This window comes from Eschrichtius robustus, chromosome 6, assembly GCF_028021215.1.
Source record: "Eschrichtius robustus isolate mEscRob2 chromosome 6, mEscRob2.pri, whole genome shotgun sequence".
Taxonomy (NCBI): Eukaryota; Metazoa; Chordata; class Mammalia; order Artiodactyla; family Eschrichtiidae; genus Eschrichtius; species Eschrichtius robustus.
The window spans coordinates 135,063,415-135,080,843 of NC_090829.1; the positions used below are offsets into that span (position 1 = coordinate 135,063,415).

General features: G+C 40.0%; 1 protein-coding gene across 4 annotated transcripts in view; it reads right to left on the bottom strand.

Moving 5' to 3' along the window:
• Positions 1-3: 3 nt before the first annotated feature.
• Positions 4-17,429, bottom strand: part of SYNJ1 (synaptojanin 1) — an 83,899-nt gene continuing 66,473 nt past the window's right edge. For 3 of the 4 annotated variants that reach the window (XM_068546979.1, XM_068546981.1, XM_068546982.1), the window contains exons 23-29: positions 14,800-15,009; positions 13,313-13,456; positions 9,621-9,659; positions 9,419-9,489; positions 7,658-7,766; positions 7,176-7,393; positions 4-1,288 (exon numbers count right to left, since the gene is read on the bottom strand). In XM_068546979.1, the coding sequence (XP_068403080.1) occupies positions 491-1,288; positions 7,176-7,393; positions 7,658-7,766; positions 9,419-9,489; positions 9,621-9,659; positions 13,313-13,456; positions 14,800-15,009 (1,589 nt within the window). In that variant the 3' untranslated portion in view covers positions 4-490. The remainder of the gene's footprint in view (positions 1,289-7,175; positions 7,394-7,657; positions 7,767-9,418; positions 9,490-9,620; positions 9,660-13,312; positions 13,457-14,799; positions 15,010-17,429) is intronic. The other variant, XM_068546980.1, reaches the window with a different exon arrangement.

Genomic DNA, 17,429 nt, shown 5'->3' on the forward strand with positions numbered 1-17,429 from the left:
TTGTGTGTGTGTGTATATACATTTTTTTTTTTTTTCTTTAAGCAATGTCTTTCTAAATTCTGTTTCAGTATAAGTTTGACAGATCTTTGGTAAATACTTATAAATACCAATTTTTAACAAGTACGAAAGGGGCTGGCAGTAACGTCAGCTAGAAGTTGTTTGGGCTTTTTGAGATTCTGTAAAGGAGACTGACAAAGAATTTCTGAATAAGGACTATTTTCTAAAGTAGTTTCGAGCACTTTTTATGGCTTCTACTCTCTCGTATTTATCCAAACAGAAACACACCAAAATTCCAGTTAATAATGGGAAAGATTTTTCCTTATTTCCAATATACACATATTCCAACTTTGTACACATTAAATAGTGGTATTTCATGACAACATCAGTGCACTTAACAATTACTTATTGCACATAATGAATAACGAATGCCCAATTCTTTTGGCTCTACCCTGCCAAAACTAAAAAAACAACTGCTTTCTACTGTAGAACATTATCTTTCTGTAAAGTCTAGCGTGGGTGATGCCTTAGAGGCCAAGGCTGTGAAAGGGTCTGCTGGAGGGGTGGTGCCAGGTGGGAGCAGAGGGGCAGGAGGCGGAGGTGGTCTTCTTGCTGGCAACACACAGAAAGAGACACTGGTACCTCTATTCCAGTCATCACTAAAGGTCACCTTGGAGCCAGAAGATGAACTCGGCTGATCACCCAGTGGGTCTGGACAAGTGGACCTTGACTTTCCTGTCACACCAAAGTCCTCTTCTTCCTCGAAGGTTACCCATCCTTTTGGGTTGCTGCTTTTTAATGTAGGTGGGCCCTGTGGATCAAAACTGTCCTCAAAGCCACCCAGTGAAGATGAAGGCTTGCTGCTGTTCTGTCCAGGAGGCTTCGGAGAAGGGAAAGGACTCTGAGCAACGGGCTCTTCTTTGGAGAACCACGAAGTGGCCTCTGATGCTTCAGATTCAGCTCTAAAAGGGTTTCTGGGAGCGGCAGTCCTGTCGGTGAAAGGATTTGTGCTGCTCGAGCTCTCAATGAATGGGTTTGGAGAACATCGCGTGTTTTCCTGGGATTTACTCCGGGCTGGAATTGGAGGCATTGTCGGCATGCAGCTTACAGAACTCAAAGTATTCATGTTACCTGGGGTTGCAGAAGGCAATGAAATCAACCCCTTTGGGTCTGGGGTTTGAACAGATGGCTGAGCCTTTGATACAGCAAGCAGGTTCAATGACAGGTCTTCAAATGGGTCAGTCTTTAATGGCGAGTCCAGACTGATGGCGGAGACTCCGTTTGTTTTTACCTGGAGAAGAGAGAGAGCACTGAATAATCAACCCAAAAGCAATATATTTACTTTGAATACCCCCTATTCTTCCTGTCTCAATTATTCTTCATTTTGGGGGTGGGGGTGGGGAAGTATACAAATTTAGAAAATAAAAAGCAGCTTTGTGTGGCTTGTTACTCCGGTGGTTTAAGTAAGATAACACAGCTAAAATATTATTTTTTAAAAACTCCCTACTAAATAAATAAGTCCTTTTATTAAACAGAGCTTATCTTATCCATGCAAGTATTGATATGGTAAGATGGAGAACTGTACAGAATTAGCAGATGAGTTTTGCTCATGCCCAGTTCTATCAGATGTTCACACAAACTGAAGAAATCCATCTTTAGAACTTATGCGAAATCTCTATAAATAAACTTCCCGCACCCATCTATGATGATGATGTGGTTTCACTGTTCTTTTAAATATATTTTCATTGAGATTTAAATATGGAAATTCAACTTTATGGATGAAAATTAATTTTATTAGTATATTTGTATTCCTCAGCTGAAGACAACACATCTTTTCCTTTTCTACTTGGATAAATAAATTTCCAAGGCATTCTTTGCTTTTTAATGTAAGTTCTCCTTTGCAGGATAAACTCTGTGAATAACGTGACAATATTCCTTAACTGACCTTCCTTCATCTTGTAAAAATGTTCCAAAACAGATACGTTTGTTAACAATCAAATGCAATGATTGTTTAAAACGGGGTGGAGGGGGGAAGTCCCATTTTCTATTTGGTATGTTAATTCTTAAACTAAAATGAACCTGTGCCCAGGGGGTGCACAGTCCTCTCTACGTGACAGAGTTGGCTGTGAACTGTTACTGGCAGGAGGAGGGGTCGGAATTACTTCACAGTCATGAAAAATCTGCCCTGTGTGCCTACTTCACAAAGAAGCCGGCTGGAGCGGAGCACGGCTGTGGGACTGAGCACGGCCAACCTTCCCTACTGGAAACAGAACTGGGGGCCTGGCCTTATGAGAAAGTTGGCTCATCAGGAACTTCATTCTAATAATTTTTAAAAACCTACATAATTATTAAAACTAGGTAGATGACTTGGATACTTATGCCAAATTAAAGGTAAGAAAACAAACCTTTGGGTTGAAAAGGACAGGGGAGGGAGATTTTAGCTCAAGACTTGCAATGTAACAAAACAGAGCACGACCCAAAATGAATTTAGATCGTTGTTAAAGCAAGTAACTAAACATTCATGAAATATGTTGAAAAAAAGAGCAGCAGTCCCACTAAAATGTAACTGCATCTTATGAAACAGTAACTTGGTGCTTAAGAATAGGGAAGGCTGTTCATTTGCAAAAGGAAACAGTGTGGATAACTTCATAAATGAATCACTCTCTAGTATCTGTTTTATTCAGCTGATCTAGAACATACTTTATAATTGAGTAAACAAATATGTTTTTCTTTAAACTTAATGTGGCAATAAATTTGTACAAAATTGAAGAGTAAACATGTCACGGATTCTAAACTGTATTCTAAGTGTATTAAAGTACTTGAGAGACAAATTTATTACAGACATCATAAAATTACAATTAGCTCTACATTACCAATAATGTCTGGATTATTTATGGTTCATATAACAAAACAGAAGTACTTGATTGGGCCTGGGCCCCAATTCTCCCATGGTAGATAAAAGAGTCCACGACATAGACATTATAGGTAAGAAGTTTATGCTTTGCACAGCTTAGAATAGCAGGCCCTTGCCAAATAAATGCTATACATTTAAATATCTTTATTTTCATATATTAAAATTTTTTCTTTCAAAATAAGTTAAAAGGTAATTTGATAGGAACAGGATCATTTTGCCCAATCAGACTTGAAATTATAATGAGAGCCACACCATCATTCATTACATTAGAATTAATTTATATATATCTAAGCAGGATTTGTGATGACTTGAGATTAATGATGATGGTATTTTTACAGAGAAGGGTGTTGGAAAGGCCCTTAAACAATCCTGCTATGTTAACTTTCATCTTTGTAAATCATCAATTCTTCCTTACGAAAAAGAATCGTGCTACTAAAATTATTTTTTTTAATTTCCCAAAAGAAATCTAAGAAAAAAAATTGAATTTTGTATTTATGTAACTATGCCATTGTTAAAACCAAGAACCAATTTGGTTTTGCCAAATACACTTCTAGGTATACCTAAAGCTTACCTTCTTGAAGTTAAACTTCTTAGTCTTGTTAATTTTTGTAAAAAACAAAGCAAAAAAAATGGGAAAGCATTAGCAAGAACTAAAATGGTTCCTAAAAATTCAAAATACTAAGAAAAAAAGCAGGTTTTATGGTATGATAATAGAATTTATTAATGTGGACAGGTGGTTTTTAAAATGAGTGAAAATTTAGATGTATGAAGCAAAAGATTCATACATCTAATGTGCTAAGACAGATGAAAAGCACATATAAGATTGAGAAATAATCCAATACCTGTTACCCTGATGGTTGCTCCTGCTTTGAGAAAGGGAACACAGACATCAAAGGAAAGAGTTAGGAGGACAATCGGAGACCAACCAACAACCCTAACAATTCAGCCTTCAAAATTCTTTTATTTCTATATTATATACAAAATCCAAGAGCAGTGCTATTTGCAGGTCATAGCATAAGATCAAGAGACAATCCCAATTTCTTCTGTCATTTTGAATGAAAAATGTATTGTTGAATTAGTATTCAAACTTTAATTTTGTCTGAGGTTGATTACTAACTAGTTCAAAGTGGCTATTCCAAAAATAATATTCCAAATAGGGTTTGGAAGCTCTAAAATATTTTAAGCAGCCTGTTACGGATGAAATGTTTGTGTCGCCCCCCACCCCAAATTCATATGTTGAAAGCCCTAACCCGCAAAGTGATGGTCTTTGGAGATGGGGCCTTTGGGAGGTAACTGGCGTTAGATGAGGTCATGGGAGTGGGGCCCTCACGATGGAATTAGCACCCTTAGGCGGAGACACACCAGAGGGCTTGCTCTTTTTCTCCTCGTGCAAGCACCGAGGAAAGGCCATGTGAGCACACAGCAAGAAGGCAGCTGTCTGCAAGCTAGGAAAACAGCCCAGAACCCAAACCACGGTGGCGTCTTGATCTCGGACTTCCAGCCTCCAGAACTGTGAGAAAACAGATTTCTACTGTCTGAGCCACCCAGTTTATGGTATTTTGTTATGGCAGCCCAAGAAGAGTAGGACACAGCCTTAAGATAGTCTGTGGGTTTATCATCATTAGAGAAAATGTACAAAATGGCATCACTTGGCAAAAAAGTGAAAAATGGTATTTAACAAATGGTCAGGATCCAGGCTTGTTCTACATTACTCAGGTTTTCTGAAGGGTGATACTAGCATTAATTCACTTCATAATTTATGAGCTGGAAGGTACAACAAGGTAAGAAACTGGATCCTCTTTTTGTTGTTTAAAAATGAAATCATAATCTTTTCATAATATAGAAGTACTTTTAAAAATTACAGTATTCTCAAGGAACAGTTTGAGCAAATCTTCCCCAATATTTAAAGCTCACCTTATTTTAAAATAGCAAAACTCACTTTGACAATTTAGAGAGACACCATTCTAAAATATATTAAGTATTACTACAGTTTCCTGCCTACGAAACATGAGACTCCTGAATTTAATGCTTTCCTGATGATCTTGATGTATCAGCTTTGGCACAGGATAGGAAATAGGAATGGGTTTATACTAAGATACACAGGGATGGTATTCAATTGATCCAGAATGCTGAGATCTTCTACTTGGTCTCTTCCCTCACTGTCAGCTATCACGTTGATAGTATAGCCATGATGCTATTATTTTACTTCTCACTGGATTCCTGACTTCTGGTTTTTAGCTGCTAATCAGATGACTAAGATGTTGGAAGTCAGATAGGTGAGGCATTTTCACATTTTGTAAAGGATATATAACGTGTTGTATAATCATATGAATTAGAAGAATCTTTTCTATATGGAATTATAGAATCAAAGGACACTTAAATAGTAATAAAAAGTAAAGCTGGGTCATGTGTGTTTTTATGTTTTAAATACCTTGTAGATTTTTGGCAGAATTGATAAAGACTTGTAAAAATTACTAAGTGTTCAATTCTAAGACTATTTCATATTATTACCAAAATATCAAATGTCATATTTTACTATCTCATCCTTTTCAACTTATAGCCACTGCAGAAGATTTTTAAAATTTTAAATGTCTATTATTTTTTGAATAGGTATTATTCTTATGGTTCAAAGTTCAAAAGGCACAAAAGGTAAAATACTTCCCTTTCTTTCCAGCCCCTCAGCGTTCTAAGCTCCAAGGAGGAAACTAACCACTTTGTGATCCTTCACAAAGACAGTCTACACATGAACAAGACCCCACTCCCCCAAAAGAAAAGTGTGTCTGTGTATATAATGTGCAGAGGAATTTGGTATCAGTGACTGAGGCAAAAAGAAGGTTTAAAACAAACATCTTTCATAGTTTTGATGAACAGAATACAAGAGTCAAGAACACAATCTACTGAGCCACACACAAAGCATGGGCTTGCTGTCTGTCACCAAATTACCAAACCCATTCCAATGAAAATCAGAAAGCAAAACAAGTTGAAAAATGACCTAAGAAAATGATATATGGCAGTCTTTGGACTATTCATCCTGTAGTATTTCTGTGTCATAAGATGACTTTCTACTGAGAACTGCAATCTTACTTGAAGTGTGTTCTTTCTGAAGTTGTTCAGAGTACCATACCTACTTTCAATACTGAAAACATTTATAGAGTTTTAGGAATCAGGGTTCACTTTTACTATGAAATTCATGATCACTTTCTGTCCTAAAACAGTAATACAAAGCTGTAAGATACAGCTACTTTGAAAGTTTCTTGCCCTCCAATTACATTAAAAAAAAAATACAATAGTACACCTCACAAGGAAATGAGAAGAAAAATTCATGATGCACTAAAAGCCGATTGGCAGAGAGAAAATAATGGATATTTATTGTTGGAAGGATTTCTACAATTATTGTATATCTTCAGCATCCTCAACAGTGCAATGGCACTGTTTTCTGTGTGACAGTCATGAGATAACATTATTTTGATGGTTTTTACTTTGGTGAATAAGCCTGCTGCTGCACGCCCAAAACTTCTAAACTGATCCAATAGTGTCTGAAACTGTTAGAGATCCCTGAGGAAGCCCAGTGCCGGCTCCACCACAGAAAAGAGCTAGCTGTGTGGCATCAGGAGGAATAAGAGGATTACGGGAAATTAACTCTACTGCCAATGGTCAGGACTGATCTGACTGCCTCTCTCTCCAGGAAGTAAAAGCCAAAACTAATTTATTAACTGTGAGCAATAAGAAAATAAATTATTATTGTCCATCCTAATTCATTAACTATCCAAAGTAAATTATGCATAAAAAAACCAGAAAGTCACCAACACTTTAAACATTAACAAGATAAAACAGCCTGGGAGCTGCTTGGAATTCCTTAAAGATCCCTAATCTAGGGTCACTCTCTGAGAACCCTTGATCCAGGCCACAGGTTAGACAAACAGACAAAAACCCCAAACCTCAAACAGCCAAACACCCCAAACCTCAAACAGCCAAACCATGCATCTGTTGTGTGACTGGTTTGAGATATCCAATGACATTCGCCTGTTGAAGTCATTTCTGAACATGCGATTACTACCAAAAGACAAACATTTTTTAAAAGTGAATCTCATATTTGTTTATCTCTTAAGCTAATAATTAAAATAAGTATGTTCAAAGACTATACCAAAGGCATCAAATATACCTCAATAAAAAAAGAAAAACAGAAAAACAAAACAAAACAGAAAATAAGCCAAAACCCTCACAGAAGCGTCCAGATGATCTTCCGCCGGCTGGCAGGACTTACCTGCGGCTGCACTGAAGGTTCAGAAGGCAAGCTGTGGGACGACCTGCTCCGAGGGGGCGGCTGTGGGACGGCTTCGAGGCTGGGCTGCGGGGCAGACTGAGGCATAGGTGTGGCCACCGGGACACGAGGCTCCCGCATCTGCTGAACTGGCGGGGCCAGAGAAGGCTGCACAGGAGGGGCGGCCTGAGGCTTCAGTGGTTCAGGAAGAAGAGCTGGCCCTAAAAAAAGTCACTTCCAGATGTTAGGTGTTTTCTAGAAAACCACTTTTTATCCTTCCTTTAGTGAAGTGAACGAGATTCTAGTCCCTGTCCCGCCCAGCCCTGGCCCCAAGCAGCCTCATTTCTTGTGGCATGAGGAAAGACAGGAGGCTATCCCAATGTGAGTAAGCTGTAAAAAGCGAGACGCTGCAGAAAGGAAAAAAAAAGAAAAGGAAAAAGGGAAAGAATACAGAACGGCACTGCTGTTTCTAATACAGGGCCTACCTTTCAGTACTTCTGATGGTTTGCTTTGGCTTTCAGGAGTCAGTCTCCCAGCAGACACCCGAGCATGGCTCTGGGGGGCGCTGATCACTCCGGCACGGGGTGGAATAATCTAACAATGGGAAACGTAACCGTTGAGATATTTACTTATTTTCAACAGATAAGATTTGGTGAAAATATTTGCTTTTGCATCTCATCTCATTTCCTCAGCCTCTTGTCATTTTAATGGCTCTCTATTTATAGCCACATCGTCATAAGTTTTAAAGATCTTCCTTTTTATTTTCCACTATTTACTATGTGCCAGGCGCTGTGTTAATTAAGCACTGTGTAGGCATTTCCATTTCGTTGTCCACATGGCCCTCAGAGGTAGGTATTCTTTTATCATCTCTATTATAAATGAAGATGAAGAAATGTATACAACTTTCCCAAAGCCACAGAGCTAGAAAGTAGAGCCAGGAGCCAGACTCAGGTCTGACCGGCTGCAGGGCCGTGCTCTTCATCCCGTGCAATGCTGCCTTAATGGGCGACGGGGATGGTCTTACAGGTCATGAGGACGTGGAGAGGGACATACACTGTGTAACTAAGCGGCTTATGAAAAACCATGCCGAGGTCTTTTTTTTTAAACACAGATGTAAAACCTCTTGAGTGGCTTACTCGATATGCTAAAATAAATACACCGGAAGACACACTGGTGAAAAATGTCTTTTCTATTTTCACACGTTTGCTGAAGACTTTAAGCCCCCAATACTCCTTATTTTAAGCAAAAGTTATGAATGTTATCTCACAAAATTCTGACTTTCCTTCCCTATTCTTACAGTATTAAATAAAGAAAGTACTTTGTGGGAAGTGGTAGAATCGATGGATAGCAATTTCCCCTTCTTTGGAAAAAAGGAGAGTGGGTAATGGCTATCTTCAGGTATATTCCACAGACATTTTACTTTGGAGTGTGATATTACATATAGAAAAAGGCCTTTAGGTTGGATGTTAAATAGAAAGCTACAAGAGAAAGAACGAAGTATTTCTATCTTATAAATCTTCTGAGGATTTCTTAGAAATTACAAGTAGTTTCATTAGCGGAAGTTTCTCAGTTTCCAGTTACAGTAACAGTTCCCACTTCTTACTCTTCAGCTGGAGGCCTCGCAACAGCCTCCACTAGACTGATCCTGGTTTCTGTTTTCGTTCTTTCTTTCTTTCTTTTTTCCTTTAAGTTACTTGTTCTATCCCAGAGAAAATTTTCACTTGGGTGAATAAGAGGATAATTCTGTGTATAAGAGAACACTGATAAACACGCAGAAAACCACAGATTCACAACACAGGGAAAAGCACTGCAATGCCATCTGCTCTCCTGCCTTTAACACCTTTAGAACCAGTTTTAGTTGACCGACTCTCATAAATGGGTTTTCTGAAATCTAGTTTTAAAATCCTTCTGATTGAAGAATTACTCAGATAATATAAAAAGTTGTCCCCAAACATCACTTCCTCATATACAGATTCTAAGATATTTATGTAGCGACTGTAATTACTTAATTGTATCACTTTTATTCAAATAAGGAAGTATGTTTAGTTACTTTTGAAGAGGATGTTAAAATACTCTTAGTGTTGAAAGGTACCTTGGAGAGCGTCAAGTGCAATTCCCCATTTTTAGAGTTGAGGAAACTGGGGCCTTAACGGGCCCCATGATTTCTTCAAGATAACACATTTCATTAGCAGCAAATTGGGACCTAGAACCTAGACCTCCTGGCTCCCAAGCGAGGTGCTGCCTACCGGTCTGGCTGTACCGTATCCAGCAGGTCCTGGGCCTGTGAGTCCTGTTTGAGGTGAAGGCTGGTTGCGTCCTGGAACAAAGACATCGCACCATGTATTTCAGTTTTTTTAAAAAAGAGAGAAACAAGAAACCATGTACTTATACCCCAAGTGTCTATTCACAGTCCAGTTTTAAGGTTAAGCTGAATTCAAGTGTTTTTACCTATATTATCTTTCCGTGTCGTTCCAGGGCTTTTGGGTGCTTTGAAGCAGGAAGGAAAAAAAAATTAGTCATGAGTAAACAATCAAGCCATATTGCATAACACTGGCTGGCTGTTCTGTTTCATTACCAGCAGAAATGGGGGCATGAGATGGAAACAAAAGTACTTTGCTTTAGATAATGATGAAGGGTATTATCAGCTCTGAAGGAAATATCCCCAAAAAGAGAAAAATTAGGATACTGAGAGTGACATTCATGGGAGCCAGCTTAGCACTTGGTCTGATACCTCATTCAAAAGGTCACTTTTAAGGTGACTTTCCCAACAGAGCTCTCTCCTGTGAACCTTGAAAACACATGGTCAGCTTAGGGGGATGGTCACAAGATGCAGCCCCACTGTTTCCCAGAGCTTGGTGGACAGACAGCTCCGGAGCAAACAGACAGCACTACATTTTCCGAGTCACGCAAGAGGCGCCTAATGGCACTGTTTCAGGGCTTCACGCTGTAGATGTCATTATGGATAAAGGAATCCCACGATGGGATCTTTGGGATTTCTATAGCAAAATCCTATGATGAAGGTAGAAGACCGGCACATCTTATTACCAAATATCTGCCTCATGCAAGACAATATTAAACCACGGCTCAAACTCATTAGAAAGGTAGCAAAAGGATGAAATGAAATAAACTACTTTTGGGGCCAAAAGGAATAGGGGACACTATTGAGGCCTGCATCTCTTATTTATTCTTTTTGAAAGGAAATTCAAGTGTGATTGTTGTATGTAATCCATCAGCTTTTTAAGAACTATAATCTTAATGAATGGCTTCTAGTTTTTATAGCCTTTTAAGCAAATTTAGTTCAGCATCATTATACATTAGAACATTTCTGTTATCTGAAATCATCCAAAAAATACTATATTCTTGGACCTGAATTAATAAGGTTTAATTACAATTATTAATTTTTAAAACTCCAGAGTTAGTATAGTACATTTCTAAACATTTGACTTATTCTGAAGAGAATCTTGAAGGCATTCTTCTTAAAATAACGTTGTACAATAATTTCACATCCAAAGGATATATGAAATATATACAAAACAGAGTTCAAAACAACATGAGAATTGTGGGGAAATTAAATGGACATCCATTAGAAACTATATACAACACAGAATGGAAAGAGAAAAAAAATACAAAATTACAAGGTATACGTAAGGATGGGAGGGGGAGTTTACAGTTGGACCAAGAAAAGATTTGGTATGCCTTTAAACACTGGAGGGGCTGACATTTAGAAATAAGACAAGAGATCCATTTCTATGATGCAAAAGTCTTGTTACCTTCCATATCTCGCCTAGCTACCCCAGGACTGGGAGGGGCTCCAGTACCTTTTTAGAGAAAGAACAGAAGCTGTATATTGTTCAGGGCCCGTAGCACAGAATGAAAGGCAGGCAAACAAAACAATTTCTGAGCTAAGCTTACTTTTGCAAAAAAGTTCTTTCACTGTTTTAAATTTCTTCAAAGATATCAATACAAACCAAAGTGACTTTAGATGCCTGGCCCAAACCTGAGTCTGGCCCTTTCCACAGTTAGAATGAAAGAGAAGGACAGTTTGCTTTTTATATCTGACATTACTAGCAGTAGGGAATTGAAAAATATGTGTAATGAAAGCCTTTGCTTTATGATCATCTCATTCTTTATATTCAGTGTTAAATCACTAATAAAAGCTCCAATATTTGCCAGTCAAAAAGTAAAAAAAATCTTAAGGTTCCAATTTCATATGAAACCTCTATGAGACTATATTAGTCTCTCTGAGAAGTTAGTTTTCGATAAATTATTTAAAAAAAAACAAACTAAAAGTACTGTAATAACTTTCTCTCAGCTTATTGCCTTCAAGCAGTTATTGGTTTATAGGGTTAAAAAAAATACACTGCAAACATTGTCTACAAAAGAATTGTGAAGAGAAGCGATTTTTAAAAATTAAATCAGATTTCTAAGTAAGCCACTGAGTTGCTAACATGTATAACTTTTCACAAATTTATTTAACTTATTTTCTACAGATTGTTTTCCTAATTAAAGGAGAAAATAAATAAAAGTCTATTATGAAACTATAAATAAAAGCACAAGTTTGAAACCGGAAAAATTAATGTTTTCTGTAAGTCAATGGAAAAGTTATACTCCAGCAGTATCTTGCAGAAGCCGCAGTGCTGAAATAACTTTGCTACCCTTATTATACAAAGTCATTAAAATCTACACACAGCAAAGTCAATCTGTAACAACACACGAGTCGGTCCGCAATGTCCTTAGGCAGCTAGAGTAGAAAGAGACCAACTGCATGTGTATAGTGAGCCTTAATGATATTAAAACTGGATTTGTAAAAGCTCTTCTGTGGGACTGAAATATCTTGCCTCAGCCTTTCCTGAGAATTAGATTAAATAAGCTTGTCAAATGTATACCTCCAACTACGCTCTGTGAGTTTTCATGTAAACCAAGTAAACTACACTTTTAACAAAAAGTGACCCATGTGTTAGTAAGAATTTCTTTATTGAAATATATAAAAGAAAATTGTTCTTACATTTTAAAAATGAGGCATGAATGTTATGACAAGTTATGATAAAGCCATGCAAAATGAAAGCTATATTTCAGATAATTATTTTAACTTTAAATTGCATTTCTAGGACACTTTGCTAATCCACTGGCAAGGGAATGTACTAGAGCGCTAATACAATCTAATATAATCAAATACTTGGGAAACATTCTATATTCATTGTGCCTGAATCACTCTTGAAAGTAGTATGATTTGGGGGAATTAAATCTTTGTAACCAAATTGACTGTATTTATTAAGAAAAAGTATATCAGGCCTTGATGAGAAATTCACCTCTGACTATCTGGAAAATGGAAGCTCTTGTTAATTACTATTCACTAATAAAACCAAGCTCTAATCTTTTACTTAACAGGAATATAATGGAAGTTTGGAGCTATTTTTAACTTGGCATATAAATGTCATTCATTTTGACTTTTATCAAACAAACCTAAAATGTCTTTCAGTTATAGGAATCAAACTCCAAAAAAATTAATGAACTAAGATCCATACATTACAACAAATATAAATGGTTACCTCCAAATTCTTTTCTAGCAGGTGCAGGACTCCTAGCCCCTTATGGTTCATAAGAGAATGTGCAGCAGAAAGGAAACGACATTAAATAAAGAATTGAAATGTCAAAGATTTACTGTAGTATTCCTGATGTCAAATATCATGTAGAAACCACATATTCATGTCTTGGTGCTATAAAAAAGCTATTATGTAATGCAAATGCTTCTAAATAGAAACATTATACTTATTTTAAAAGAACATTTAAACAAATATATAAAACTTTATAGTAAATAAGTATATGTATGTTTTTCAGTTCTAATCATGCATTTTATAGAAATCAGTACAACCCCATTAGCAAAAACAAAACAAACCCTTCTTTCACACTTGTAAAAGGTCAGCTCTGAAAACATGTTACAGGAATCTAGTTGAGAAACAATAATTTTCCCTGTTCTGTCACACCCACCACGTTTTTTAGAGAAAAACTGAGGAAATAGCACCAGTGATAGAAAAACAGTAAAATCTAGAAGTTAGAAGTTCGAAACATGCAAAACATTTTTAAACAGAGTGGAGGGAGATTTTAAATCGAGCAAAAATGGAAATAAAATGGTTTGTTACCTGCAGGTGGAGGCGGTCTTTGTGGGGGGGCTGGACGCGCAGGAGGAGCAACTGGGCGGGGAGGGGGAGGCCGCTTGGGTTCCAGGGGCTGGGAAGAATCTTTCTGCTGCAGTTGTGTTGCTAGCAGAGCGTCAACAGGAGAACCTACCGAAAAAGTACCTGAGGTAAGAGGATCACGTTCCAAGTGGATGTGAGCACAAAGGTACTTTCTATATGCGTATGATAAATTATTTTGCTAATTTTCTAAATTTGTACTACAGTGTAATGACACACATTTCTGGTATCAATAACATAAGCAGTTCTGCTACTACATTACCCTCTGGTACCATGAGAGCAATCAGGCTAGCTCTCTGTGGACTTCTTACCCAGGCCCCTGGTGCTGAAGGAGATTTATCGAGCGGCCCTATTAAGACAGCACAAAGGGGGCTTCCCTGGTGGCGCAGTGGTTAAGAATCCGCCTGCCAATGCAGGGGACACGGGTTCGAGCCCTGGTCCAGGAAGATCCCATGTGCTGCAGAGCAACTAAGCCCGTGTGCCACAACTACTGAGCCTGTGCTCTAGGGCCCACGAGCCGCAACTACCGAGCCCACGAGCCGCAACTACCGAGCCACATACCACAAATACCGAAGCCCGCGTGTCTAGAGCCTGTGCTCCACAACAAAAGAAGCCACCGCAATGAGAAGGCCGCGCACCACCAAGAAGAATAGCCCCTGCTCGCTGCAACTAGAGAAAGCCCGTGTGCAACAACGAAGACCCAATGCAGCCGAAAAAAAATAAAAAAGAGAGACAGTGGTTATATTATTTAAAAAAATAGATGGCATGAAGTACTGTGTGAGTTAAGTCATTTGCAGTCTGCTGGCCAATAGAGAGAAGAAAAAGAAAAGGGTGTCTCTTCTCTCTATACCCTGGCTTATCTTGAATTTATTGAATGAAGCCAGTCCTCTAAGAGTAGCATGGGCGAGCTAGAGAAGTTTATGAAATGGAAGGTATTTTCTGAAGACATTGGTTAGCATGGAACAGTGACTAAACCATGTAACGTAACAACCTCCAGAGACAAATCTTCCAACTTTGGAGGAGTCATGACTATTAAGTTGAATTCAAAAAACCTGTCTTGTCTCTTTCTGCTTCATATTATAATTTAGGTAACGTACAGGTAGATAGTTAAGCCTGAATAGTTATGGGCTTTGACTATAACGATAAAAAACCATCAATGATAAGACATGGACAAGCCTGGCCACAAAGAAAAAGAACTAAGAAAAATTCTCGTCTAGTGCCAGTGATGAGTACCCTTTCCATCTAGGGCTTACCATCTGCGAAGTCTCCTCTTTTGCATGCACAGAAAACATGCTACACTTTAGCCTATGGATATGAAAGTTAAAACAAAAATGGGTCTCCAAAGGAGAGGCAAAGGCATCAGAGGTTTAACCATCTAAAATCAAATGCATCAGCCAGGGAAAGTCATACAAAACTTTAGGTAAGATACACACTTTGTGAAGCTGGGTGCCCAGGTGTTCTTGACGGAGCTCGACTTGGTCTCACGGGAAGGGAAGGCACAGGCCCCTCTGATATGGTGGGTGACTGGCAGGGACTGGTCCGGGGTGAGGAACTTGGCGAAGCGCCAAGGCCAGAACTGGAAGATGGCTGGAGATGCTGAGGAAGGATTTCCTCTACCTCAGCACTGTAGTCATCAACATCACCTGAGAAAGTGCAAGGTCAGCCAAGTTACCACCATGTTACCTTTCTCAGAGATTTTTTTTGTCACCAATCTAGGCTTTAAGGGGTTATATACATAAAATAAACACGTTTAACATTATGACACTGCAAACATATATAGGTTAAGCATGTGGGCATATATAAAAATTTTATACGTATAAAGGTAGAATTAGCGCAAACGCTCTTATAGGAAATGTAATTGAAGACAGTCTTCTGTTTCAGAGCAACAGGAGGCTAGTGGTGACTTCACACCTGGAGCTGGGCTGACTCCATAGCTTTCAATATTCCACTGAGCAGCTGTCTCAGTGCTGGCTGACTTGGAAGCTTAATGCTCTCCCTCCAAACCTTCCTTCTCGCCAATGGAACTGCCCGCTCCCCAGTGCCCTCAACTCAGGTCCTGCCCTTGCAGTAGACAGGCTCTCACGCAGTCACACACCTTCCCCAGAAGTCTCCTCGCTACTCTGTCCCCTGTACTCCCCCAACCTGGCATATACACAACAGGGGGAAGTTGGTTCTCCCCTGAGGTCTCCTCACCTCCTCCTTCCTTAGGGTTGGAAAGTGGGGTCAGGGTGCCCCTTGCAACCCAATTCCAATTGCAGAACTTCAATCTTCCAACCCTGAACAAAAAGGCCTATTTCTTTGAGGCTGTGCTGTCAGGAATTTATGTAGCACCCTCAAGCCCCGCTTGCTGCCATAATCTCCAACCTCCATCCTTCTGGTCTCTTGAACCCATTCATCGAGGACTAAGGAGAGAGCAAGCTGGTAAGTTGGGTCCTACCATCCTTCTGGGCGACATCGAAGTCCATGTGGTCGGCCCATCAACAACCTGATGTCTTTTCCCTGCTGACGCTCTCCTCCACTCCTGACACATATGCCCCTTGTAACTGCAGTACCTCTGAAACAGTGAACTCAGAACACTGCACTCTGACCACCACTCCCCAGACTTTCACCCTCGCCCTCAGTTACTCTTTCCTCTTTTGACTTCACCAGGATCCAGGCCTTTGATTTTGCGTCTCTGCAACTGTCTTCACATCCTCCGGTTCCTCGCCTCGGCCGTTCCCCTCCTGCACTATTCTTCCATCGCGCCTGCATCAATTCCACTGTCTAACCTCTCCATAACTGCGCACCTGGGCTGCTGGGTGCTGCAGCCAGAGACAACCACGTGGCCCCGATGACTGAAGCCATGTTAACTCTGTGGTTTTCAGCCTCATCTGGGCTCCCAGGGCTGCCTGGTAATTCCACAATTTCCTGGCTGGCTCTCCCTCTGACCCCTTCTCAGGAGCTTTATCTTGAACCTTCTCGATTCTCCTGAAACCATGAGTTGCCCCACTCCTTAAACTTCACAGAGAAAAGGGAAGTCTTAAGATGGGACCCCGTCTCTTCAACAACCTGGCCCCCAACTGGAGCCTAACCACGTGGTTGGCACTCAGGTATCTGTGGATGGAAACAGTGGGGTTCTGCCCACCCCCCGTTTTCCCAGGGACCGTGCTCTGCCGCTCATTCTGCCCTGCCCCTCCCCAGTGGCGTCAGCCCTTTCCATCAGCACTAAGTGTTCCCAAGCGTCCCCATTTCAAAATAACACTCCCTGGAGCAGCTGCCTTCCTCTCTCTTTCCCCCGCCTTAGCCAAACTTCTGTAAAGAGTTGCCTACAGACACTCTCTGCACGTCTTCGCCTTGCATCCACACCCCGATTTACCACCATCTGGCTTCTTCACTCCACTGAAATCACTCTCCTGAATGTCACCGACAGCTTCCTCCCCTGGGACTAAACCCAAAGGGCAGGCTGCGGTGCTCACTTCTCCTTCTTGCCACAGACCACTCTCCCTTGTTATCTTTTCTTTCCTTGATTTTTAAGCTGCTATATTCTCCTGGCTCTTTGACATTTCTGGTTCTTTCTTCTCATTTTCCTTTTATGGGCAGCCTTCTTCTGCCTGTCCTTGAAGTCTGCATTTCTGTTTGATCCCAGGACCAGTCCTCTCCCGTCTCTATCTCATCCTCCTGGCCAAGCTAATAAAAACGCATGGCCTTAAACTGTCATCAGAGCTGCCTGGTGGGCCCAGAGCTCTCTGCTGAGCGCCAGGCCCACACACCCACAGCCTACATCTGGGCCTGATGGACCCCACAGACACCTCAGACTCAACATATTCAAAACCAAATCCACCTCCCATCCCCACCCACTCCTCCTGCACAAGCATACTTGCATCGTCTACTTAGATCCTTTTTGTCCCCTGAGGTCTCTGCACATTCCTTCTTCCTGGTTCACGTCTTTCTATCCTCTTTAATCTATAGACTCTCAATTTCAGTTTCTCTGGGAGAACTCTCCCGACTTCCCAACTCTAGGTCAGGCAGCTGCCCCATGAACTACTGCAGCATCGTTCACTAGTGCATTGGTGTCACGTGATTA